We start from the raw sequence: 27,925 nt of genomic DNA, 5'->3' as shown, positions 1-27,925 counted from the left end.
GTCAACTAGCCAGTCCAAACTCGAAAATCAGCTACTTGCACAAACAAATACATAATGCCTTATCAGAATAGGAGGGGGGGGGGATTTAGACAAACAAACAGAGGTTCAGGCAAAGTGGTTGAAGCACAGTTGATAGAGGTCAAAGGCATAAACAGAAAACGAACAGACCCTTACAACAATCAAACGAACCAAAACAACTAAGAAAAGAAAGAAAACTCACTTTAAACCGCCAAAGATCAAAACCTTAACTCGGACTTGGTCAGGCCTTTCTTAAGGCTGAACGGACTTTAAACGAAGTGTTTCTCAGACGAGAAACACTTTGATTAAAGTCCATTAGACCTTAATCTCTTCGGTTGAACCAGTGACGGAGGAACACAAAATTTCCAAAACTCAGATCTGGGATTCATGCCTCCCTGATCAGATTCGGACCAAACCAAGTATGGTTTGGTCACGAGGGGGGTCTGGGGAGTGTCTGGTATGAAACTGGGGTTAAACTGAGTAGATCGAGTTTTGACTCGAATCTTCAAATGAAGATTCGAGAAGGTGGAGAGGGATTCGAACTACATGGTTGATAGATTTGGGTTCAGGATGGCAAGGGCGTTCTAGGGTGTTAAGGGGAAGGTCACCGGCGTTCATGCCGCCGGTTTTCATGGTGGGGGATACAGGGGCGGCTCTAGGGTTTGAAGGGGATAAGGTTGAAGACGAAGGCTGGGGTATCGGATAGGGGGGCAGGGTATGTTAAGGGCTTATATATGGAATGGGTAGGCGGATCTCGACCGTTAGATCAATTTAGATCTACGGTCTGGATCTGATGGCTTAAGTGGAACGGTGTCGTTTCGAGGGTAAGGGGTTTGGGTTGGTCCGGGTGAAAACGGGTCGGGTTTGTTGGTGGGTTACGGGGAATTGATCTTGGCCGTTGATCAATTTGAGATCAACGGCCCAGACCACACTGGATTAAAACGGTGTCGTTTAGACACCCTGGGCATCCACCGGTGTTGGACCGGGCAGGCCTGGGTTTTGGGCTGTTTGTTTTGGGCCAATTTATTTAATAAATTGGCCCAATCCGGAAGAAGAAAGGGCCCTTTTCTCTTTTTTTTTATTATTTTTTTTATTTGTTTTCTTATTCATTTTAAAAACAAAACTAAGCAAAAAATCAAATTAAAATTAAATACACACTCAATACAATTATTTGCACACACACTAAAGATATTTCAAAACAGGTAAAATCAAACAAAACAAAATCACGGACAAAGAGGCCTGTTTATGCCTTTCTATTTAAACCATGTTACGGTTCAGATTATGCATGATACGTACACATTTTTTGAATTTTGTTTTAATAAAGTAAATAAATAAAAATAGGCCAAAGTCACAAATAAATCAACAAAGTGCCGCACAGAAATCCAAAATTGTACAGCAGGATCAATTTTTATTCTTTTGGAGCGACTATCGCGCAAAAACAAAAATCACGTGCTCACATTGATTATTTGGTATTACTTGTTGTTTACATGATAATTTAAATAAATCAAAATACATCATTTAATATTTTTAAAATCTACTCTTAGAAATAGTAGAAACAGAATAAAAATATGATTAAAAAAAAAGAGAAGAAAGGTATAATAGAAATAAAAAGAATAAGGAAAAGGAAAAGAAAAAAAATATTAAATTAATGAGGCATAACTTGGAAAATATAAATTTATTATTAGTTTTTTTTTGTCTTGTATAAATTAATTTTTTGCTTCTGTTTCTTGGAAGAAGTTAGAATTTGTAGCGTCTTTCCAAAAGTAGAAAAACTGTTTTTGCTACTGCTCAAAAGTAAACATGCTCTTAATTTTAAAGAAGACGATTTTAAGTTTTTTATTATACTGCGAGAAGCGCGTATAAATTTACTAGATAATAATGATGTTCGCATAGTGTTCCATTTACTACTTACTAGTACATTTGAGTACTTCTGAATCTGTTTCAATTTACACATTGATACTTTCTTTAGTTTTATCTTTTGTACGTGATCTCATACTAACATTTTGTCTTGCCTGTCCCACAAGAATTTTGGTGCGTCACATGCATGACAGAATACTCTTACCCACCCCACTAATCATTATCTTAACGAATAGAGTAGGAGTAATAAAAAAAAACAGAAAGAATAAGAAACTATATACATTTAATTAAAGGCAAAATACCTTAAACCACCCCTAAACTTGGTTCAGATTATTAATATCCTCCCCGAACGTCCGGTCTTAATTACCCCATCAACTTGATCTTTTGAGAAACATTACCCCATTAGACGCTGATGTGGCAACAAGTGTGGGTGCACTCACTTGCCACGTGGATTTTTCTGTATATGTGGCCTTTTTTGGAAAAATAAAATATATTTTTACCGTTTTAAGAATATTACTTTTTTAGATAATTTTTTTCGAATACAATTTATTATAGAACTACATTGTTTAGGCTAAATATTTTTTTTTGGCCAAAAATAATAAAGTTTTAGTTAATCTTTTTTTTGAATTTGACCTGAAAATAAAGATTTATACAATTTTAATAAATAGTCAAGGCAACTAAAAAGTTATAAAAAATACATAGTTTGAAATTAATTATTTTGGCTATAATTTTTTATATAGCTCTAAATTACGGTGTCTAAAAATCTTCTTCTTCTTTTTTACAAATTTTACCTAAAAAAGTAAAAATACACAATTGAAATAAATAGTCATTGCATCAAAAGAAGAAATAAAAAGAATGTATTGATGCAATGACTATTTATTTATTTTAACTTTTTAGATGTCTTGACTATTAATTTCAATTGCATAAATCTTTATTTTCAGCTCAAAACAAAAAAAGATTAACTAAAACTTTATTAGTTTTGGCCAAAGAAAAATATTTAGCCTAAATAATATAAGTTCTATCCAAGTTTTATTATAAATTGTATTCGGAAAAAAATTATCTAAAAAAGTAATATTCTTAAAGCGGTAAAAATATATTTTATTTTTCAAAAAAATGCCACATATACAGAAAAATCCACGTGGCAGGCGAGTGCACTCACACTCTTTGCCACATCAGCGTCTAGAGGGTAACGTCTCTCAAAAGGCCAAGTTGAGGGAGGTAATTAAGACCGGGCATAGTTTGGGGAGGACACTAATAATTTGAGCCAAGTTTAGGGGTGTTTTAAGGTATTTTGCTTTAATTAATTAAGGAATTTTTACATACATATACACTATTGGAACTTTTATTACTCTCCCTACTCAAGTTTCAATTTAATTACCTCTCATATACAAATTTACCAATTATATACACTTTAGGAATTAAATAAGTATCCCTTTATATAAGAAATCAATTATTTCTCATCCTTATTCTCTCTCCCTCATGTGCGTGCGCGCTCTCTCTCTCTCTATCCTGACCTCTCTCTCTACGTCTCTCTCTCTCTCAATCCCTAATTTCAGTAATATAGAGCAAAGGAAAAGAGAGCAGCAATTCCACCATTGACAGCCATTAAAAAGCTTTGAAGCTTTGAATTCGAATTTGGGTTTTCAAAAAATATTATTTCTTTGAATTTGGTGTTGTTGCAAACAATTGAGAATTCTCTCTACGTCTTTCTCTATCTCTCAATCCTTAATTCTAGTAATGTAAAGCAAAGGAAAAGAGAGCAACAATTCCACCATTGACAGCCATTAAAAAACTTTGAAACTTTGAATTCGAATTTCGGTTTTCAAAAACCATTATTTGTTTGGATTGGGTGTTGTTGCAAATAATTGGGAATATGGTTTGGAGTTTATATCTCAATTTTGAGGGTGTTTTGATGAAGATTAGACTTGATTTTGGCTGAATTTCAGATTGAAGAAGAAGAAGAAGAAGAAGAAGAAGAAGAAGAAGAAGAAGAAGAAGAAGACATGACATACATTATACTTTCGAAATTATAGTAAAGTTGTAGTAAAATTGTGTGTGTGTGTATATATATATATATATATATATATATATATATATATATATATATATATATATATATATATATATATATATATATTTAAATATTATATGAAAGTTGAAGAATATTGTATAAAAGTTGTATTTAAGTTGTATGATATTGTAGTTGTATATAACTGGGTAGAAATAATGTATGAAAGTTGTAGATAAGTTGTATAATATATAATTAATTGTATGAAATTTGTTTTTACTATGTATAAATCAGATACAAAATATACAAAAGACATACTATATAAAATTTGAATAAAAATTATATTTAAGTGGTATGATATTGTAGTTGTATATAACTGGTAGAAATAATGTATGAAAGTTGTAGATAAATTGTAGATAAGTTGTATAATATATAATTAGTTGTATGAAATTTACTTTTAATATGTATAAATCAGATACAAAATACATATTATATAAAATTTGTATACAAATTGTATTTAAGTATAAGCATACTGTTAACTGCGTGAGTAAATATAAGCATTTCCCAAATGTAAGGATAACTTAACTGACCAAAGTATAAAGCCGCATCCGTTTACACTAAAAGAAGATTTGATTACACAATTTAATGCTCTGAAGTCTAAGGTTGTTTCAATAGGACAGAGACAGAACCCCCCTTAGATTAAGAAGTTCAGTTTTTCTAATCGTTAGGAATAGTAATTTTTAAACCCTAAATCACATTGGAGATTGGTATTATGTAGTTAAATTTTCAACCACGTTTTTGTATAATATTCTTAGTTTAAAGTATGGTTGGATTTTTTCCACCTATTATTTACAGGTTTACGTATTTAGAAGCCCTATTAGCTACTGTACCGCACAACGATTCCAAATTGCAGGAGTGCCATTGAATAAATAACTTCATAAACACATGAAGATACTGAAAAACTGACAATTATTCAATAGGCTACATCTCTCTCAACTATCATCACAAAAAGAACTCGAAGGGATTTGAATTTGTCAGGATTTTCAACGCAAACATTTGAGTTTAATTGAAATCAGATGAAACTTCAATTTGAGGAGAGAAAAAGGTATAGCGGAAGATCTGGAGAGAAAAGGGGAAAGAGGAGAGAAAAAGGTATAACTAAATTCCTTGATTGAAGGCACTAATAATGGATTGAGAGTCTTTTAAGGTGGAATGTATATATTTTGTAGACAAAACTAGTTTAGGCCGGGTAATTAACTAAACGTAGATATTTTTGGTAATAAAGTTTCCAACAGTGTACAGGTACGTAAAAATCCCAAAATAATGCAACTTTAATATATCTTTTCACGAATGAAATGTTTTAGGATTTGAGAATGATTTCACACAATTCAAAAAGGATATATACAAGGAGGCAAATCGAAAATATATATATGATTTACACAAGAAAGGGGGAGAAAGAAAACCTCGTGTATATAACTATATATTAAGGGTGAAATTGTGAAAAGGTCAAAAATTGCTTACTTACAGTACGCATGCATAATGTAACATATATAACTATAATTTTTACGTCTCTCGGCGCATTTTAAGCGTGAATGCTAAAATACGCTGATCGGAAATGGGACGAGGACGACCAAGGAAAAATACGACAAAGATGCAATTGGCGGAGTTTGTAGGTTTAGGAAGTAGTAGCAATGGTCAAGGAAAGAGTAATGCTACAAAGGAAACCCTAAGTAACGATAGAGGGAAAAGTTTGTTTCTAAGTAGATGTAAAAGTTTTTTTTTACAGTATGCATGCATATACTTGTTTGATGAATTCATTGAATAGACATACATCTACTTAGAAACACTTTTGCGTAAGATTGAATAGATCTATCTTACGCAAAGCAGTGTCATCCGATACCAACGAAAAAGTTTTATACTTTCTCCGTTTTAAATTGAAAATAAATGTCACATTTCTAAATTTAGAAATAATTCAACTTTAAACTCTTCATTTTACTCATTTTATCCTTAATGAGAAGCTTTTATAATCATACAAATGTCATGGCCCCACAAAACTTTTACCCCTTAAGCTTTTAAGATCACAAGTTTCAAAAATCTTTTTTTTTCCTTAAATTTCGTGTCAAGTCAAACTATCTCATCTAAATTGAAACGGAGGAAGTAATATAAAAAATAAAATGACTCCATTAAACTGCTTGGGCTTCTTGGTTCAATGATTAGGCCTCTCACCGAAAGTCAAGGGTTCGAACCTAATCCTACATAGGTTCACCTTTGTGCTAGTTTTTGAAACACGAGAATTTGGGAGTATTGAACCTTTAACCTTTTAAAACTGTAATACAATAACCAAACCAATGAACTAAAGATAGATATGCCACTTGAGATGAAAACAAAACTCGTAGTTTTTTAGAATAAATTTATTTCAGCCAACTCAAAATACTAATTTAGAAAAAAGTACTCAGCTTCCTCTGCAAGATTGCAATTTCTGCAAATTATTTTTCTATTTTCTTTATAATATAAAATTCTTAAAATTTATTCTATTTAAATGTCAACACCACTTAGAAAAAAAATCCTCTATTAGCAGGTGATACATATCATGCTTTTAAGTTTTCCTTGGAGAAGGAATATGCTTAACATAAGAAAAAGCTGGCTCTTGATCCTCTATAATAATTCATATCCTATCATTAGAAACTAAAAAATAAATGACGAGTCTCATTTCAATTTTAGTGTAATAGAAAGTATCGAGCCAAAATGCGATGGAAGTTCAACCTATTTCCCAATGGAAATTTATTGAAGAAAGCTGCTTAGAAGGATGGCGCAAAGAGCATCATTTACTTAGGTTAAAGCCGGAGATACTGGAGACTCGCTAATAAAACTGTTCAATCCCATTCCACCACCAATGAAAAATGGATTTCTTTCTCAACAGAGAATGCTATAAAAGATATTATATAAGATACTGATGTGTTATGAATTCTATATAACCATCTGCAATACAAATGCAACTATGACCAAACAATCTCCTTCCACTTTTTCCTTCCCTTTCCTCCAGCACCAAAAGACTGCCCAACTTAGGAAACAAAGATATGTTGGTGCAACGCTCATTTGAATAACATTTCATTTTTAGCAGTCTGCATATGCAATGGAAAGAGAAGGTAAGTACAGTACACTGATCCAAGGACATGCCCACCCAGAATTGGAACCACCAATGAAAGAGAACTTCAATGGTTATACAGTTAACACAGTTAGATATGTACAATCAGGTGTCAACTATGGCCATTAGCTACTGTTTCTTTCATCAAGAAATTTAAGGCCAATAAAGCAGCTCCAACTGCAGGCTCTACCTGAAAAATTGTGTGACAAGCATTAAACATACTAGTAAAATCATGGTAATTTAAAGAGAAAAACAGTTCCAGGGTGAGAAAAAAGCCCATTCATGGTTTATTTGTTTTTCTTCTGCATAAGAAACCATTGATCAATGATGTAGCTATCGCAGATATCAAAGGGGAAATGTCAAAAGGATTCACGAGACCAATTTTTAGCTTTTACAAATTAGGTTACAATAATTCATGGAATCTCACACCTAAAATTTCATATCTGGTTAATCATAAAACTGCTACACAAGTGTCGGTGTGATGGAAAATGGGTTCACCCATCTTGTTTATGTTAAATACTGTAATATGCCCCAAAAATAATCCAGGATAATAGACAAGAACGAAAGGACAATTCTTCAGAGAGCGTTATCAACTAAAACTGGATTGATAACAGTCAAACAAGATATGTCTAATATACAGACAACGAGCAAATACACATTAACAGCGATTCTCTACAAGTCATTGAATTGAAGACACAAAAACTCAAAGCGATGCCACAATAGTTCATTCAATTTGAGAAGCATGGTACAATGGAGCCAAAGTGAATAAGGGTTTCCGAAAAGGATTTTCATTTTTAAAAAGCAGGTATTTGGAAAAAGAAAAAAAAACATTTTACTTTTTTTAAAACAAGATGAGGTCACGAGAAGTTGAAATCTTGAGGTTGCTTTGATATAAAACAGGTCCAGAATTCTTAGTATGTTCTGTGATGAAAAGTCTTAATACAACAGTGGATATTCATCAAATCCTATTCCATAGATTGCATCTCTGAAGATAGGAACTATTTATACCTTATAGCTGTTTTGTTTAAACTGGAAAAGATCATGATCCAATTAACACATAAAGCACTACATGAATCAAACTAAATAATTAACAAAGTGACAAATTAAATGGACATGAGTTTAACACTTTCTGGACCTCACACTTCACAGCCATATTTCTTTTTTGAGCAACTCTTTTTTATTGGTATCATTTTCCACCTTATATCTGTGATGATGTACAGCTTAGTTTCATTTGCTTCTTGTATGAAAATGGTGAAAACCTACTTAAGGCAACAATGTAAAACAAGGTTTGCCGCACTTGCAAAAAATTACATGTGCCACACTGTTTAGTGTTGATATCCAAATGGAGATGCCTCACTAGTTCTGTATATGCGTGTTTCGCTTGTGCACGTGCGCGCATACATGCCCATGTGCCTGTGTACTTCTTTTACTGTAAATTCGAAGAAAGATACGTTGCCCTTACTCCACCTACCCACCCCCAGAAAAGGAAGAAGAAAAAAAGGTGTCCCTGACAGGGAAGGACAGAAACTAAGAGAAGAATAAAAGAATTCGAGAGAAAAAAAAACATGGAAAGGTAGCATACTCAAGTTAGCATTGGCAATGCAGTTTATATGCACTGGGAGCAGAATAACAAAAAGAATGGCAATGTACCACGGGTTATAAAGAAGCACCACTAGAAATTATATCCCTACATCAACAAAATATTAGCTAACAAAACAAGCCAAATCGGTGCTGCTTCAGTGCATTTATGTTTGCTCACATGTCCTGTCTGACTAAAAACAACCAGCAAGAATCATAAATTTATTTCGGAACTGTTCACAATAGCATTGATCTTGCAGAATCCGAGCACCCATATTTCAAGAAGTGAAGTTTTATTCATACATAGTGTGTGATTGGCTATTGTGATACAGAGACGTGCTACTACAGAAGCCAGTTCGGATTTATGCCGGGACGGTCAACTACAGAAGTCATTCACCCTGTGAGACGATTGGTGGAGCAGTATAGGGAGAGAAAAAAAGACTTGCACATGGCGTTCATTGACCTTGAGAAGGCTTATGACAAAGTCCCGAGGGAGGTGCTATGGAGATGTTTGGAGGTTAGCGGATTCCCGGTAGCATACATTAGGGTGATTAAGGACATGTACGAAGGCGCTAAGACTCGAGTGAGGAGTGCGGGAGGAGACTCGGAACATTTCCCTGTGGAGATGGGGTTGCATCAGGGATCAGCCCTTAGCCCATTTTTGTTTGCCCTAGCGTTAGATGTGCTGACACGATGCCATGGTGTATGTTATTTGCTGATGACATAGTACTGGTTGACAAGACGCAAGCGGGTGTTAACGCTAGGTTGGAAGTTTGGAGACAGACGCTGGAATCCAAAGGTTTCAAGTTGAGTAGGTCGAAAACTGAATACTTAGAGTGAAAGTTCAGTGATGAGAGGCATGAAGAAGGAGTAAAGATGTATCTTGGCTGGGAGACAATACAGTATAAAGAACAAAGTAAGAGACTCCAAGAAAGCAAACTAAATTATAGATACGAAAATTTCTCTACAAAGGGGCTAGCTTCGACAACCCATAAGGGACGGTTTGCCAAGCTACACAAACAGTTAATTTGTTTATAGTCGCAAAAGTTTTCCTACAAAGGGGCAGGCTTCAATAACCCATAAGGGACGGTTTGCCAAGCTACACAACTCAGAAAACTTTTGTACTATAACCAACGTTAGCTGTTTATAACTCAGAAAACCTTCGTACTACAATAAGCTAACTTTCAAAGAGTATTCTTACTCTATTTTCATACATGGACCGGCCTTTCCACCCATTCGAAAGAAAGAACAAGAGGGAAATTTAGAAATCACTCATGTAATATATCACAAAAGACTTACAAAAGGTTACAAGATGATCTTCCAACTACTACAAGGCCTCTTTTATATAGGACTAGGAGGTTATTACAAGACAAACTTACATGATAAAATAAACCTATCTTACATGGCAAACTTATCTACATGTGGGTCCTTCTTGGCATGTGAAGGACTTTAGGCAAAACAACTAAAAAGTTCCTGAAAACATGTGAAAGGGGCGAAATATACATGGTATAGCATGTGAAAGTATGAGGGAGCATGTGACTACATGTGAAAGTAAGGTGTTGCATGTGACGAAGCATATTAAAGCATGTGAAAACAAGTGGAAGTGGGGCCCGGATAGTATGGAAAGATGTCTTGGCATGGGTAGATGATTTTGAAAGGTTTTTTGGTGGGTAATGTAGGATTAGTAGGGATTTAGATAATTATCCTTCATTGATTCTAGGGTTGTCTTCTAGGCATCTTTTCAAAGACCTTGTGTAGTAATGTCTGGAACTTGACGGTCCTTCTCTGCTATGTTCTTTCTTCTTTGGATTGAGAGATGTAATCCGCAACTTTAATCTGGAAATGTCGTGAGTGATTTTTTCTCGGATGACTTCGTATGGGGTTTGATACTCTTTTGCTGCTTCCCGGACTCTTTCCCAGTGAGGATGAGTATTGGTATAATTCCAGCTTGCCCAATCTTTTGGCCATATCTCTCTCGGGATGCACCTATTTTGCTGGAAAAGGATTCTTTGTGCCTCGCTATAATCTTCCTCCATTGATAAAATGGACACCGGAAATTTCCACCAGAATGATGCCTCTGCTTGCGTCTGGACTTTTCCATTAATAATCTTCACTGGCCGGTGGAACATGAATACCTTTGCTGTGTAGGAATCGTTGAAACATTTTATCCAATATCTTCTAGGTTTGAACCATAGCAAAAATATTTTAAAGGTTGGTGCAATGTTATCAAAATCCTTGAAGACGTTGCATTTGAATTCCATGAAAATATGATACTGATGGCATACGTACCAGAAAAAGCATAATAGTTCTTGTGGAAAATCCTCGGCTTGAGCTATGAATATATGGCAGAACGGATATTCTGAATTGACCCCATATGGCTTGAGAATGGATCCTCCATGTTGCCAGAAAACTTGGAGCTCATAATAAGTTCTTCTATCCATAATAATTGACGGATCAAAGGGATTCATGAGGTTGAACAACTCCAGTGGATGATCTGTTGGCTTTAATGAACTTGTTCCTGGTATATTTGAAAGCATGAAGATGTGGCTAATTAGCTTTTGCTTTGACTTCAGTTTTGCTGGGGAAAATCTTTTTGAGAATTCTTCCGGTCGAGACAGAAAATCCGCGAGAATATTATCCTTTCCTTTCAGGTGCTTGACTTGAAATTTGTATGGAGAGAACCACTGAGCCCATCTGAGAAGCTGAAGATTGGGAATAATTTTTGCATTTATCTGGATCATCTTTGGGAAGGCCTTCATATCCATCTCTATTAGAAATTCTGTATGAATAAGGAAGAAATTGAATTTCTTGATTTCATTCTTTACTGCAAAAATTTCCTTGAATGTGGAGTGATAATGTTGCTCGGCATCTTTGAACTTTCCACTGGCGTATCCGCATATTTTCCTCTGGCCATCTTTTCTTCAAATAGAACACTCCAATATTCATTGCTGGCATCAGTTTGCAGTATCTTCTTTCCATCTGAAGGGATGTAGAGGGACTTGACATTTTTAGATATCTCCTTTATTTTTCTGACTCCTTCATCATGTTTCTCTCCCCATGATGGAGCATTTTTCTTGAGCATTTCTGTGAGCGGTAGAAATGTATGTAGAGATATTTGGGATCAAAATGTATTCCGAGAAAATCGATCTCTTTTTGAGCAAGAACCATCTTTTTTGCTGAAAGCATGATCCCGTACTATGTTACCAATGCCTCAAATTGACGGAGCAAATTGACGAAGCAAATTGACATGTTCTTCCAATGTATCACTAAATAACAGGATGTCATCAATGTAAACTAAGGAGGTATGGAGGATGGGTTAGAAGATTTTTATCATGGCTTTTTGGAACATGGAGGGTGCAGTTTTCAACCCGAAGGGCATGACTTTCCATTGGAAGTGATGATCGGGGATGCAAAATCCCATTTTGGGTCGTTCTTCCGGGTGGATTCCCAATTGCCAAAATCCAGATTTTAAATCAAACTTGGAAAAATATTTGGCCTTGGCTAAGTGGGAGAAAAGAGTGAGTTTATTTGGGATGGGGAATTTATCATCTTGAAAGAAATGGTTAAGTGGCTGGTAATTAATAACTAACCCGAGTTTTCCTCTTGTCTGCTCAGCTCTTTTGTTGACATAAAATGCTTCGCATGCCCATTGTGAATCCGACGGCTCTATCATATCAAATTCCAAAAGTTCTTCGCATTCTTTCTTTGCAAGCTGAAGATGATCTGGATTCATGCCTAAATGACCGGCCTTTGTCGGATTGATGTTTTCATTTTTCTTGAAAGGGAGCTTGATAAAAAACTCTTGGTTTTTCCATAACAGGCTTTTCCCTTTCTTCATGAAATCCTTGTGGGATTCAGCACAGGAATGTTCAATGAGATTTTGCTCAATCTCTTTAATTTGTTCGTCATTGGTGATTTGGAATAGCCTTGGAATCTCAGAATAAAGTTTGAACTGCTTTTTAAAAGCTATCCTGTTAGCCTTGATCTGGAGTTGATCCCTAAGTTGTCTGTAAATGTTGAATCCAACAATAAGATCTTTTCCTGGTACATCAGACCCTATCAGCTTGGTTCTGTACTTCAATCCTGGAAAGAACTCAATTGTGACTGGATGCTTTGTGATGACGGTGGTAGTCAGGATTCCATTTGATGCAGTGTTAAAATCTTTAAAGTGCGGCACCCATTGATCTTCAGGGAGAACAGCAGGATTTATGAGCGAGGAAGCAGCTCCGGTGTCGATGAAAGCAATAACTCGAGCTGATTTATCCCATTTGGATGAATAGACCTTGAGTTCTACTTGAGGAACAACTACGAGAGCGTTGATCTCCTCTCGGGCTTCAATCACTGGTTCTGAAATTTGGTAGTGATCATTGCCTTGATCTTCATAGACATCAAGAGAGAATAAAGTTTCTTTATTAGGTTCATCATCCACAGAGAATATGGAGGAAGAATATAGCGAGGCACAAAGAATCATTTTCTTCATTAGTTTCTTCATTAGCTTGTGTCCATTTTATCAATGTATAGCGAGGCACAAAAAATCTTTTTCCAGAAAAATAGGTGCATCCCGAGAGATATGGCCAAAAGATTGGGCAAGCTGGAATTATACCAACACTCATCCTCACTGGGAAAGAGTCTGGGAAGCAGCAAAAGAGTATCAAACCCCATAAGAAATCATCCGAGAAAAAATCACTCACGATATTTCCAGATTAAAGTTGCGGATTACATCTCTCAATCCAAAGGAGAAAGAACACAGCGGAGAAGGACCGTCAAGTTCCAGGCATTACTACACAAGGTCTTTGAAAAGATGCCTAGAAGACAACCCTAGAATCAATGAAGGATAATTATCTAAATCCCTACTAATCCTACATTACCCACCAAAAAACCCTTCAAAATCATCTACCCATGCCAAGACAAATTTCCACATCTTTCCATACTATCCGGGCCCCACTTCCACTTGTTTTCACATGCTTCCACATGTTTCGTCACATGCAGCACCCTACTTTCACATGTAGTCACATGCTCCCTCATACTTTCACATGCTACACCATGTATATTTCGCCCCTTTCACATGTTTTCAGGAGCTTTTTAGTTGTTTTGCCTAAATTTCTTCACATGCCAAGAAGGACCCACATGTAGATAAGTTTTCCATGTAAGATAGGTTTATTTTATCATGTAAGTTTGTCTTGTAATAACCTCCTAGTCCTATATAAAGGAGGCCTTGTAGTAGTTGGAAAATCATCTTGTAACCTTTTGTAAATCTTTTGTGATATATTACATATGAGTGATTTCTAAATTTCCCTCCTGTTCTTTCTTTCGAATGGATGGAAAGGCCGGTCCATGTATGAAAATAGAGTAAGAATACTCTTTGAAAGTTAGCTTATTGTAGTACGAAAGTTTTCTGAGTTATAAACAGCTAACGTTGGTTATAGTACAAAAGTTCTCTGAGTTGTGTAGCCTGGCAAACCGTCCCTTATGGGTTATTGAAGTCAGCCCCTTTGTAGGAAAACTTTTGCGACTATAAACAAATTAACTGTTTGTGTAGCTTCGCAAGCCGTCCCTTATGGGTTGTTGAAGCCAACACCTTTGTAGGGAAACTTTCGTATCAAGTAAAGATTGATACTCACGTCATTCCCACAAGAGATAGTTTCAAGTATCTTGGGTCTATAATCCAAGGCAACGGGAAAATTTACGAGGATGTTACTCACCGCAATGGAGCGGGTTGGATGAGATGGAGGCTAGCTTCGGGGGTTTTATATGATAAGAATGTGCCGCCTAGACTTACGGGCAAATTCTACAGGGTGGTGGTGGTGGAGCTGAGTGCTAGCCCGTCAAGAAGTTCCAAGTCCAAAAGATGAGCGTAGCAGAAATGAGGATGTTGAGATGGATGTGTGGACATACTAGGAAAGACAAGATCAGGAATGAAGTTATTAGGGACAAGGTGGGAATTGCATCCGTGGAAGCCAAGTTGCGGGAATCGAGGCTGCGATGGTTTGGACATGTAAAGAGGAGAGGCATAGATGTCCCGGTCAGGAGGTGTGAGGTTGACCATGGCGGGCTTGAGGAAGGGCAGGGGTAGGCCAAAGAAATATTGGGGAGAGGTGATTAGGCAGGACATGTCGGTGCTTCACCTAACCAAGGACATGACTAGCAATAGGAAGGTGTGGAGGTCGAGGATTAAGGTGGTGGGTTGACAGGTAGTTGTGAGTTTCTCCTAGGTTTACCAGTAGTACTAGTAATATTCTTGTTGTGGGTTGAAAGTTATTTCCTTCTAGTTTGTTATTTTATCTGGTACTTAGCTACCACATCCTTTGTTTTTGAAAATTGCTACTGGGATTGTTGCTCCCTGATTATTACTATTTGATGCTATTTTTTCTCCCCTTTTACTGGATATTGTTGCTCCATGATGGTTACTATTTGATGCTACTTTTTCTCCTCTTTGCTTATCGTCTTTTGCCTCCCTCTTCCTTCTTTCTCCCCCCTCTTTCCTCTTCTTCTTCTCCCCTATTATTCATTTCCACCTTTTCTTGAGCCGAGGGTCTATCGGAAACAGTCTCTCTACCTCTCCGGGAAGGGGTAAGGTCTTACACACTACCCTCTCCAAACCCCACCCGTGGGATTATACTGGGTATGTTGTTGTTGCTACCCCCAACTTTGGGTATCAAAGTAATTAGGTGAATCTTGTCTGAAACTTTAAGCAAACATCTTCATTCTCCAGAATGCATATCCAACGTATGAAGGGCCACCTTAACCTTGATATTGGCATCACCAGATGATGGTGGAAGCAGTTGGCTTAAGAGAATTTATTAAAGTTCCCTCCATGTAAACTTTCGCCAATCAGATCCCGGTGTCAAAGGAGCAAGGTGGGAAGTCAAGAGAGAAAAATTCTTTAAGAGCAAGAAAAAGTAACACAATTTTGAAGAGGGAAATTATTTCCAATATGTAAAGGTTTTTTTTAATAGGGTAATGTAAATTTCATTAAAAATGTACCAAGAAGGTACAGAAAGCATACAAAACTTCAGCACTGCTGAAAACTATTACAATCTCAAAACTTCTATAAAATCCATGTACTAATGTAAATTTGTAACAAATTAATATACAGCTGCGTACTAGGAAGCGCAACCTAATATTATGAAAGGATCACATGACATCCTCTATCAAGTAGCCAAATAATGTAAATGACAGTCTGGGAAGAGGAAGGCCCTTGCGTATTTTGAAAGAATGAAGACAAGAAGCAAAGAATTAGAAGAGACTGTGATATGCTTCTTAAGATGGCAACATATATGAGATTATTCAGTTGAAAGAACTTATGTTACATTTTTGGAAATGAAAAAAAAAACTTGTTATATGCCACCGTGGTAATCAAACATCTTTAATTTATGAGCAAGAAATCCTTCTGGGCCAACGCTTATGACCAACGCAGCATTCGAAACTCAGGGATAATGGGGTCTGCCCCTCTACCCTTTCCACTTATATACCAGGCTTCCTGAACTTGTGACCTAAGTCACAAGTTCCTCAACCTTTGCCACTTGAAATAAACCCTGGGGGCATAATCAAAACTTTTTTTACCATAATTTTTACGAAAAGTTTCCTAAGTAGCTTTCTTTAAAAAAAGTTATGGTTCATATTACTTTTATGTAGTTCCCGTTTATGTAAATTCTATGTCAAAAGATTGAGGAAGTTAATTCACACCAAATATTAGATACTTTAACTTGTACTCTAAATCTTGTCATTTCTTTCTAAACAAACAAAAAAAGGAGCCCGGTGCACTAAGCTTCCGCTATACGCAGGGCCCGGAGAATGGCCGGACCACAAGGGTCTATTATACGCAGTCTTACCATGCATTTCTGTAAGAAGCTGTTTCCACAGTTTGAACCCTGACCTCCTGGTCACATGGCAACAACTTTACCAGTTACGCCAAGACTCCCCTTCCATTTTCTTTCTAAACAAGTGAAATGAAAAAGAATGACAATAGTACTTTTTTTCTATACCGTTGGTCCAGCTCAGTTTGTGTGTACCTCCATTATTCCACCAGATACCTGCTACCTTCCATCAGCACAAGTATCGGGTAACTCTGCCCCCAAGGTTTAGGCAAATGGGAACAAATACTTCGTATTTTGTCTATGTTGTGGGATTTGTCTCCAAGGTTTGTATCCATTTCATTGATCACTAGGCCACACCAAGGGTGTGGATGACAGTAGTACTTCTATATGTGTTGGTTTATAGTACTTTTATGTAGTTTTTATACACATATTTTGTATTCAAAAAATGAGAAACCGATATTCTAAACCCTAAACCCACCAACTTCAAAAGAAAACAGTTATTAAATGAACTTGGCGTCCTCCTCAAAGTTGTCGTGAAAAACTGGACAAACTCAAAATCATATCGAGAGAACAGTACTAACCTTTGGTCTAATTACACAAGCTCCGGGATAAGTCTTTAAAATAGAATTAGTGACTTCATTCCCTATATTCCATTTATTGTTGGCTCCAAGTACGCCTCCAACCATAACAACAGGGAAGGAACCTTTTCCATCTGCAGTCATCAACAAGCACTAATTTAGTGCCAAAAGAGAGATAGAAGAAATGCAATGGAAAGAAATGGATAAGGATAAAAGAGATAAAAATTAAGAGAGAAAAAGTGAGACAGTGTGAAAGAGATTGTAAGACCCAATATCAATTCATAAACTTTTCATCCAGTGCTTCTTCTTTCTTTTCGGAATAACGGAGAAATCCCAAAAAACCAAACTTTTCATCCAGTGTTAATAGGTACACAAGATCCTATTTATCGATTGAGAACCTTGAACAAGCTAGTTCATAACACAACCAAAACTCTCTGTCTAACTAAAACATAAGGATAGATAAATCAAAGAAATAGTGATAATGAGAAGAACTCGTTGATTAAAACCTAATCTAAACCTATAAGATAACTATGCAAGTAATCAAAAATAAATATGAAAATAATCTAAAAATCTAACAACAATATCAAGAATCTGCAACAGTCCATTTTCTTATACTCTACAATTTTTTATATCTTTATGAACTACATCATTAGATGAATTTAAACCAGGAACATGGCCAGTGAGGATTCATATAGCCGAACCCAGCTTGTTTGGGAGTGAGGCGTAGTTGTTTGTATGAACTGCACCAATTTCCCCTAAAAATGTTTAAAAGGTTGGCTAGGACCACAGTGAGGGTATTAGCATAATTCCAAAGATTTCGGCATTAGTAGAAGAATCTCATCTTTGTTGAAAAAGCATCGAGAAAAGAATGCCAATTGACAGTTGAGGGTCGAATTATTTCGTGAAGGTTCACCTGAATGTTGAGGGTTGAGTTATTTCATGAAGGGTCAGGTGACGATTATTTAATTGGCTATCATACTAGGATGCAGCAATAACTGAAGATTCAGAACTTGTGCTCTGATGCTAAAATTAATGTACTATGATGAAAAAGCATCAAGAAAGGAATGCCAATTGACTGTTGAGGGTCGAATTATTTCGTGAAGGTTCACCTGAATGTTGAGGGTTGAGTTATTTCATGAAGGGTCAGGTGACGATTATTTAATTGGCTATCATACTAGGATGCAGCAATAACTGAAGATTCAGAACTTGTGCTCTGATGCTAAAATTGATGTACTATCAAGACAAAGAAGGTTAAAATTGGTTTTTTTTTTTTTTTTTGGGACTATTAATTACACAACTAAGTATAAAAAAAGATAAATTAGATTATACATTTTCATTATAAATCAATGCAAAACTAAAGTTTTGGGAAAAAGTAAACAGGGGTCTTATCTTCATAGAGAAGATTTAGCAAATAAGCTAGTCAAAGTGACGATGATAGGAGAAGGTGATATGGCAATAGATATAAACTGAACCTCGAAGATCTAAACATAATGTACAATTTAAAAATATACATAAAACAATTCTATAGTAATATGAAACTAATCTGAAATCTGGAGAACATATTAATATCAGCAATGGCTCATCTTCTTCAACCGTAAAATTTCCCATTCTCTGGAGTTATCTCAGTCATCAAATTACAATCATGTGTGTATAGGAGAGGATTAATAAGTTTCTTTTTATAAGGTAAATAATTTTATTGATGTTGGGAGAAAAACCATGCATACAAGTAGTACACCAAAAAGTAGAGAAGCTACATCAAACTAACAAGTTAAAAGTAGCTGAGTAGGCATGTATATCATTTAAGTGCAATCGACGAAGAGAAATAGAGAATGATGAAAACATATAAGGTTCAGAATTTTTATAAAGGCCAAACCTTCCCCGGCCAAGCGTAGTCTTTGGACGACAGCTTTGACACTTATAGCCAATTCTTGAACTGCATTATGTAAGATCTCGTCTGCAATTTGATCTCCATCCTCTGCACAGGATACAACTACTGGAACAAGTGCTGCAATGCGAGCCCAAGATGGATCCGCATAGGTCCACCTAGATCCCAATAAGAATGAAATGAAACAGCCAAAAATATTGTTCTTGTGCAAATATTCTTTATACAAATCAAGTTTATGTGGTGTAAATGTTGCCCAATGTGGGTCCTTACAATCCTGTCCCTAACGGAATGGAAGAAGCAGGAGAAGGCATTTGAAATGCCCATCAACTTTGACACAAATCAGTTTAGAGAAGATACCCTATTAGTTCGTCCGGAGAAGAAAGACCTAATGACTGTAGAATACAACTCGAAAGCATTGTTTGTGGACCTCGACCATCATGAGCCCTCATCACTGCAATCAGTGCTTGAGCAGCAATCCCATAGCCACTGCAATAGCAGAAACTGATAGTTATAATCATGTTCGAAAGATTAGCAAATTCACTTGTAAAAAAAACCTTTAATAAATACAATATTTTCTGTATTCTTTCTTCATTTATTCATTTATTTAACTATTGGTCTCTTTCTTTTGCAACAAACCTTAACAAGTATATATCCTGAACAGTGAACACGACAAGAACTAAAAATGAAAAAAGTAGTAGTGTTAGTTATCATTTACTCAATTATTAAGGTGTAATTCAGCCACAACATTGATCTAGGGCTATTTAGCCTCAAAAACAAGAAAATGAAGTACAGATAATTCGCAGAAAATAAACAAATTAAAGATCCCAACTGCTTTGTGCTAAGAGTATCCTAACCAAAAAATGTAACTCATGGACAAGCGCCAATTTGGACATATCACTACTCCATCAAATATAAACAGAAAGCAAGTGCTAGTATAGTACATATATGTGTTCTCAGACTTAACAAAATCCTAAAACCAGTATTAGATACGACACATATTTTTAAATCAGTTGGACATTTTCTCCTAGTAAATTTTGCTTGACATGTAACTCAAGCATGGATGTCCATTGCATTTACAATATTGAATTTTTTAGTCTTAAAAGGAGCTCCAGGAAAGTAATAATATTCTCTTTGAATAACTACATGAAGTAAAAGCAGGAAGAAAGCAGAATATCACAGGTACTGACAGAAAACTTACCCCTGACATATTTTAGCGAAATACTGTAACCTGAATTAATTCAACCTGTTATAGCCCAGTTAGGTGCCAAACCAAAGCATCACGGGATAGCTCATAGCATCAATGATTTACCTTGACCATGAAGCCCAGCGCTCAAAGTTTTATTGCATCGAATGACACAGTACCAGGACAAGGGAGAAATGAATATAGCTCGTAATCCACTTCAACGTGGTATAACCACGCATGTTAAGATAGACACTATATCAATGAAGAGTTGGGTGTGAATTACAATACTAGTCCTGAAAATTGGGATCAACTTGCCATGGCTTAACCAATGGTGTAGTAGGAACTACTCCATAAAACCTCATTGAAAGCTAGACACGTGAAACATAACTCTATGACAAGCTTGAGGGAGAATCCAGAGTTGCTGCAATTTGAGATGCACATGGCCACTGAATGCATTTGAATATGCCAGTAAACCCGCTAGAGCACAGAATAACAGCTCCCTGGGATCTCTTCCTATTCCTTTGATTATTTTATCTCTTTCAACTGTCAAACCAAAGTAGGTATAACCGACTTCATTCGCCAATCACAATTAGGATAACATAGTCTCATTTCAATGTCCTCAACTAAGATACACAACTAGGAAACGAGTTAGTTCAAGTGCTCCAACAGGAAAGGACTAAGTTCTCCACTTAAAAACATAATCTAATGGGTTTGGATTTATAACGCAACCTCTGAGCAGCAATGAATTCACTAGAGAGTCCTAAACATTGAAGTAAATAATCTATGAAGACACTAATACAGAATCTTGTATCAATTCTAGTATCAAGTTTAGCTTTCATCAAAAGCGGATCTCTCATCTATCCAAAGATCGCTTGCTATATTCACAAAATTCTCTGCTTATGCAACAAGTTCAAAGTTTCAAGTTTAGCCATCAGCTGGCAGATAATGTGTCACAAGCCGTAAACATCTGCCACTGTGCAACAATATTCAACTGTTATTCAGAACTTATAGCGTCCTGGCCAATTACAAAATCTACATTAATATTACAGAAAGCTACACCACTAAACTTTACCGTGCAGATATGTCTAAGGAGACCTTTTCAAGGCGAACTGATATGGTGGAATTCAACATTAGCAGAAGTGTATTTTCTTATGACAAAAAAGAGAAAGTAAAAAAAAAAACTAAAAAAGCAGTTAATCCTGTTATTTTCTTATGACAAAAAAGAGAAAAGTAAAAAAACTAAAAAAAACAATTAATCCTATATGTATGAGCCGAATCTTTTTCTCCACCTATTCATTTTTCCAGGCTATAGGGAAGAGGAAATTGTAGCAGAATACGTATCTTTATCAATACAATGAATACGCACCAACTTTACCTCCCCCAATCACCCAAAACAGGCCCTGCACCCGCGGCCCGAGCTTCTCTTCCATCTTCTGTAAATCCATAAGAAATGCTTCCTGTACCAGCTATTAAAACACAGCCATGAAGTTTTCCCATCGTGCCACTTGCTAGAGCAGCCACGGCATCATTCTGAATATACAACTTAACATGACTTGGGAATGCACTCCTGTAAAAATAATCACAGTTTTGACAAATATTTAGTGAAAGCGTATAGACATTTTGAATAAATATTCTAGATACATCATTATCACGCGTATAAAGCATTTCCCATGTCAAGGTCCAAATGTCCCATAATCTTGGAACAACTAGCTCAAGGTCCCAATGTCCCATAGTTTTGAAACAGTTAGCCTGTAAGACACAACTATGTTAAACTGCTTGGTACTATAGCCCCCAGGGGTTTGATTCATCGGCAAAGGTAGTACAGCACGGGATGTAAGGCAAGAACACCTCATGAGTTTGAAACCTGGCTGGTGGGACAAGTCAAATTGTTTAGTGGAAAAGGGTAAAGGGGCGGACCCATTACTCCACCAAGTTTCTAAGCTGGAAACAGCAGATTTCTCAGATACTGAGAAAACAAAGACAGTTAACATTAGTGAAGTGGTTTACTATAAACTAGGTCTTGTTAGTTTAAATAAGTTTATGGTTTTGCTGCCCTCTTATTTGCATTAAGATCTGGTTTGAAGATAAAGTTCAAGTTATTCACCTACTGCCCTGTGTAGTCTGAAAATGGAACTGATAGCTGCGCTCATGAGATTCTACGCAAAGATGTCAACAAATTAATTTCTTTCCTCGATTAACTGGACTTCAAGAAACTAATTGTGGCCGTGTGAGCTTGTTCACTATGCTTGTCGGCTTGTCCCAAACTCGGATGAGACAGAAGGGTTGCGGTTCGGCCAGCGTGGCACCAGTCGATGTGAATTCTCACAATATAAAATACATAGGACTTGAATACGAAACTGGTCCAAGTGGAGCCAAAAAAAGAAAGTAATAATTCATACAGCTGACCCCAACAAACTTGGGATCAACCCATAGTTGTTGTACTATTACTTAAATTTCATTAAATTGCAAATCTGTACCTTGAGACTTTCATTACTCAGGAATCAATTGGGAGCAGAAAATATAGCAACTAATTTCATATTCTTATGTACCAAAAGTCTAGAACTTTAGCATTATTCAGGTTTATATAGAGCATTTGGGGCAGAGGAATATATTTCTCATTCATATGTACCGGAACTTTAGGATAAATAAACGTTTATTTACTAGTGGGCTTATTTTCAGGTTCTTATCTTGTACAACCTAAGAATCCTCAAAAGCTTGAGCACCTTTGAAAAGCTTGTGGCAGTTCTTGACAGGTCTAGAGTAGTGAAAATAATGCATTCCAATAAAACCGACAAATTTTCCTGACAGGATTTTCAGGTTTTAATTATGCTAAGCAAAGGTTAATACTTTAAAACTGAGATTAGCAATAGGAACAGAGCACTTGGCTAGAAAGGAAGACACATACTTTCCAAAATTGGTGTATCTTCCCCAAGTATGGGCAGGGTAGATCAGTATAAATAGCTTCGAGATTGCCTTTATAAATGAGAAGGTCTTTTTGTTTATAACCATGCCCGGGCCAGCTTGTGCGCACCTCGACTAATTCCACGGGTTACCTGCTACCTCCCACCAACACAAGCGTTGAGTAACTCTGTCCACCAAGGCTTGGACAAACGGGAAGAAATCAACTAGTGGTTTTGTCTCTGTTGGGATTTGAACCTGATCCTCGTGGTTCTCAACTCACTTCATTCGCCATTACGCCACACCCTTGAGTGCTATAATCATTAAGGTTATAGGAAAGAAAACACACTATCAACTATTAAGAGATTTGAATACTCCTTATATAATTCTCATTTGTGCAGATGTCATTGAGCATCGCACTCTCCCTCAGTAACCAAGATCTCTCTGTAAAATATACCAATTTACAAATTCATCCAAAATCAAACTACGATAAAAAGAGTAAAATACTTTATTAAAAGAATTTCCAAACTGGCTCAACATATTGCATTCATGTTGGTGATAGCTCTACTCTATATTGATTTTCAGACCATAATAAATGCCATAGGGAAAACAGATCCAGATTTCACACAAAACAAGCAGCTTTGGTGCACAAACGCCACAGATAAAGAAGTTTCCAGCATACCTAGTCAGCACGCAAACATATCATCCCGCCAAAACAAAAGAAACAAACAAAGGTACTTAACAAACAGTGATATCTGGAATGGTGTAGTGGAAAATTTTGAGAAAAGACTGGCTTCATGGCAACAACAATACCTCTCAATGGGAGGAAGACTCACCCTCATCAGTAGTGTGCTTGACAGTATACCCACTTATGTCATGTCACTGTTTCCCATCCCTAAAAAGGTACTTAACAGGCTGGACAAGATCAGAAGGAACTTTCTATGGGAAGGAAACAGCAGTTCTCACAAGTATCATTTGATTAAATGGGATAAGGTATTGCTACCTAAATGCAAAGGTGGATTGGGGGTCAGAGATCTAGACAAGCACAACAAAGGTCTGCTAATGAAATGGCTCTGGAGATATGGCACATGTGAGCCAAGTCTATGGAAAGAGGTGATTAATGCAAAACATGGGATTAAAGACAATTGGAGCACCAAAACTGTCACTGCATTCCATGGGGTAGGGCCCTGGAAGCATATTAGCAACCTGGGGAACGAATTCTTTCAGAATATTCATTTCAAATCAGGCAGTGGATGTCATATTAAGTTTTGGAAGGATAAATGGCTAAACAACAATGCTCTCATGGAGGACTATCCTAGCTTATTCAACATCGCCTTGGACAAGAATTCTTCTATTGCTCATAACAGAGCAAATGGTAATTGGGATGTGCAACTCAGAAGATCTGTTCAAGAATGGGAGATAGAAGATTTGATGGAAATGCTAGCAAGATTAGAGGCCTACAACATTGATGAGAATGCTCCAGATAGCATGAGATGGGGATCTAAAGGTCTCTACACTGTTAAAGAATGCTACATACAACTTAACAATCAGAATCAGGTACTACATTCATGGCCTTGGAAACTGATATGGAAGAGCTTCAACTGGATTGCACTTCACGGAGCATGCCTAACGCAAGATAACCTATGCAAAAGGGGATTTCAGCTGGTCAATAGATGCTACCTGTGCAAGGGACACTTGGAAACAGTTAATCACCTACTTCTACACTGCCCAGTAGCAACAGACCTCTGGAACATGTTCTTTTGTATTTTTGGTCTAAGCTGGGTAATGCCACAGACCCTGAGAGAGGCACATATGAGCTGGAGTCTTTGGGAGGTTGATAAGATTATTAAGAAAATTTGGCTTATGATCCCTGCAACTATTTTTTGGTGTTTATAGAACGAGAGGAATAGAAGATGCTTTGATGACACATCAACACCGAACCACTTACTCAAATCCAAATGCCTTCTCAACCTTTTTTGCTGGACAAAGTTGTCACCAATAAATAGTACGGGACAGCTTTTGGATTTTGTTAGCTCACTTGTCCTAGTTTGAGACTTTGATTTGAGGCAAACAATGTTCTCCTGTAATTCTTTGTTTATGTAGCTCTTATGCTTCTTGTAATTTTGCATCTTCTTGATGCCTACTTAATGAAACATATTACTTCATCAAAAAAAAAAATGACGGGTACCAGATTGACTACATAAGCACACTAGAGTAGATTCTCAAAACTTCCTAGCAAAAGTAACCTAGGGGAAAGGCCATTCAACCCTTTGATTGAGATACAAACAGGATGCAACTAAAAAAATGAGGCAAATGTCAGCAGCCTAACATTAACACTAATTCAAAAGGTACACCTGAAGTACAAGATTAACTCCACAACCACAAACAAGAAGAGCTTTAACAGATGAGTAGCGAACCTCAGCCAGCCTAATATTTTCTCCTGATCCGTTGGATGGTTCACACCAGATAGACCCAAACACACTGCTTTAACAGCTGATCGTTTCACACCAGCATCAAGCAATGCTTCTGCCATAACCTTTTCCAGTGTTTCTCTAGCTACATCTTCTGTAAACATGGACCAAGAGTGAAATGGCTAAAGAAACTCATATCTATTAGGAATCAAGAATATTTTCTTATGACATTACTTCAACCACAAGGAAAACAGTTCTAGCAGTTGACTTAGCAAACTTCAACAATTAACCAACAGTTGAAATCCACAGAAATATACAACATTATTCGGCTCATCACATTAACTTTGCATTCAATAGATTGACGTGCAATGATGACCATTCATGCTTGAGATAACTTCTAGAAAGCATGTTCAACACATGAGAAAATAAATCAAATCTTGGCGGCATATGCTCCCACCTTCACTAGGTAGAAGTAAGGTGTGCGTATATACTACCCTCCCAAAACCCACCTGTGGGAATATACTGGGTTTTTTGTTGTTGTTGTTGGCGGCATATGGTCAAGTACAACTATCCTACGGAACTACACATCGTTGCTGATTCATTCAGCTACTTAACTCCTCTGTGTGAGGTCGATCTCAAGCCCATGTAAAGTAGGATGGTCAGGTTAGCTTGACAAGCAACATAAAAATAATATAACTATGATGAATCCTCAATTTATTTGGATTTGGCACATCCATCCATGTGCATTATTTGGATTTGGATCCATGCAGTTGACCTCAACACTAATATGGGATTGAGACGAAGTAGATTGATTAGTATGAACTACATATTTTCTTTCTACCTTCTTCCTCCCCACCATGAAAAGCAAAAGGAGTAGTTGGACTCTAGATTCTAAGTATCAAAGACCAAAAAGGTCTCTGCAAGTATTTTTTCTTTTCCAATAACTAACAAACCACCCCATAAAATACAGCATGAGAAACCCTTAATGTTGGAAAGAAGCAAATAAAGCAACCAACATAAACTAAAAGAGTTTAACTAATATCCACCAACAGCGGAAAGCACTTATACATCATCAGGTCATACCAGTCATAGCAGATAAGCTACCTTATTACAATAAATATTATAAATCACACTTTTTATGAAGGGACACCTGTGAATTTCTTTGATAGTGTAAAATTTATGTTAAACTCATAGTGTATATAAGTTAAACTCAAATTTAAAAGCTTTCCCCTTTTCCCTTTGAAGCATAAAAGACTCGTTCATAGATTCAACACTTTAATCAGAAAACATTAGTGGAAAACGACAATTTTGGTAAACCAGTTAGGTGTAGATTATCTACATCAATTGGGCCATATTTTACTACTCGCCAATTGGGCTAAAACTTAAAGAAATATGTTGAAAAAGAGAATTTGAATACCTCCAACGCTATTAAAATTGGAACAACCGGCAACGGAGCGGCCCAGAACTGGAAGAGGATCAGGGAATTCTGAAAAGGGAAGAAGTGGCATACAAACACACACAGTGGAGGTGGTGCCCCCATCTACACCCAATATCACCTCCCTCTCATCTGATTCTGACCCCATTTATTTACAAAACAATAATAAACACCACAAAACGAAAAATTTCTCTCTTTATAATGGGGGGAATTTGATTGTGGATTTATGTTAAGTGTACGATATGAGAGATAGATAGGAGATGGAGTCGGATTAAGATATTTTTCGGATAAATAAGAATGCTAAGGAATTGATCTGATTGTTGAATTTATACACGAGAAAACTGGGTTTATAATTGTTTAAGATTTGGTTGACTTTCGATGCTTTCGGTTTATATATAAGGGTTGTTTTACGGTTGAATTTTTATGTACTAGTTGCGAATTGCAACGCTGCTTTTGTCTTTAAAATACTTTTGATTTAAATTGATTATTATGATCATGATACATAATTGAATGTTGAAATAGACATTTGTGTCATGACTTATGCTTCGACATTGTTAAATAGTACTAGTTGAATTTTCGATAGTAACAAACAATATGACATGGATGAGAAGGATTGTTATTTTGGAAACATATACAATTAATTAATAATTATTCTGCCTAATTGAATAGCAATTGATTTTTCTGAATTGATAGTAAGTAAACATTTAAGACAGACATAAAATTTGGACAAAATACATTTAGCTTAAATACATAGACACTCCACCATACATACGATGCTAAAGTTTAAAATTTTGGCAAGTAAAACTTTAGCACACTAGTTCAAACTCAATAACAAAATCTTTGAGAGTTCTCTTATGTAACACTATGAACTCAAAGAGTTTCCTTAAGTTCTCATTTATTAAATCACGAACTCTAAGACTCTTTCCTTACTCCCAATATAAGAAATTAAACTCAAACTAGTATTAGTACCCGTGCGATGCGCGGACAAAAATCATATCAAATTGTGATGTAGGTTGTTTGAATTATGTGCAAATAACCTTAAAATATAAACTTATGAGATAAAAATTATATAACATTAGATATTAATTATGAAGAAGGATATGAAATTATTG

At 36.3% G+C, this 27,925-nt stretch overlaps 1 protein-coding gene across 1 annotated transcript; it reads right to left on the bottom strand.

Moving 5' to 3' along the window:
- Window positions 1–6,978: 6,978 nt before the first annotated feature.
- Window positions 6,979–27,269, bottom strand: LOC107785379 (uncharacterized). The gene is made up of 7 exons (XM_016606671.2): window positions 26,796–27,269; window positions 25,385–25,532; window positions 21,445–21,636; window positions 19,244–19,372; window positions 18,875–19,044; window positions 17,005–17,135; window positions 6,979–7,218 (listed from the first exon to the last, which is right to left on the bottom strand). The coding sequence occupies exons 1-7, from the start codon at window positions 26,959–26,961 to the stop codon at window positions 7,141–7,143; spliced, it is 1,014 nt and encodes a 337-aa protein (XP_016462157.1). The 5' UTR covers window positions 26,962–27,269; the 3' UTR covers window positions 6,979–7,140.
- Between the last annotated feature and the right edge of the window lie 656 nt (window positions 27,270–27,925).

Source organism: Nicotiana tabacum, chromosome 3, assembly GCF_000715075.1.
Source record: "Nicotiana tabacum cultivar K326 chromosome 3, ASM71507v2, whole genome shotgun sequence".
Lineage (NCBI taxonomy): Eukaryota > Viridiplantae > Streptophyta > Magnoliopsida > Solanales > Solanaceae > Nicotiana > Nicotiana tabacum.
Note: the sequence above shows the minus strand (reverse complement) of the source record. Positions and strands in the feature narration are given on the sequence as shown.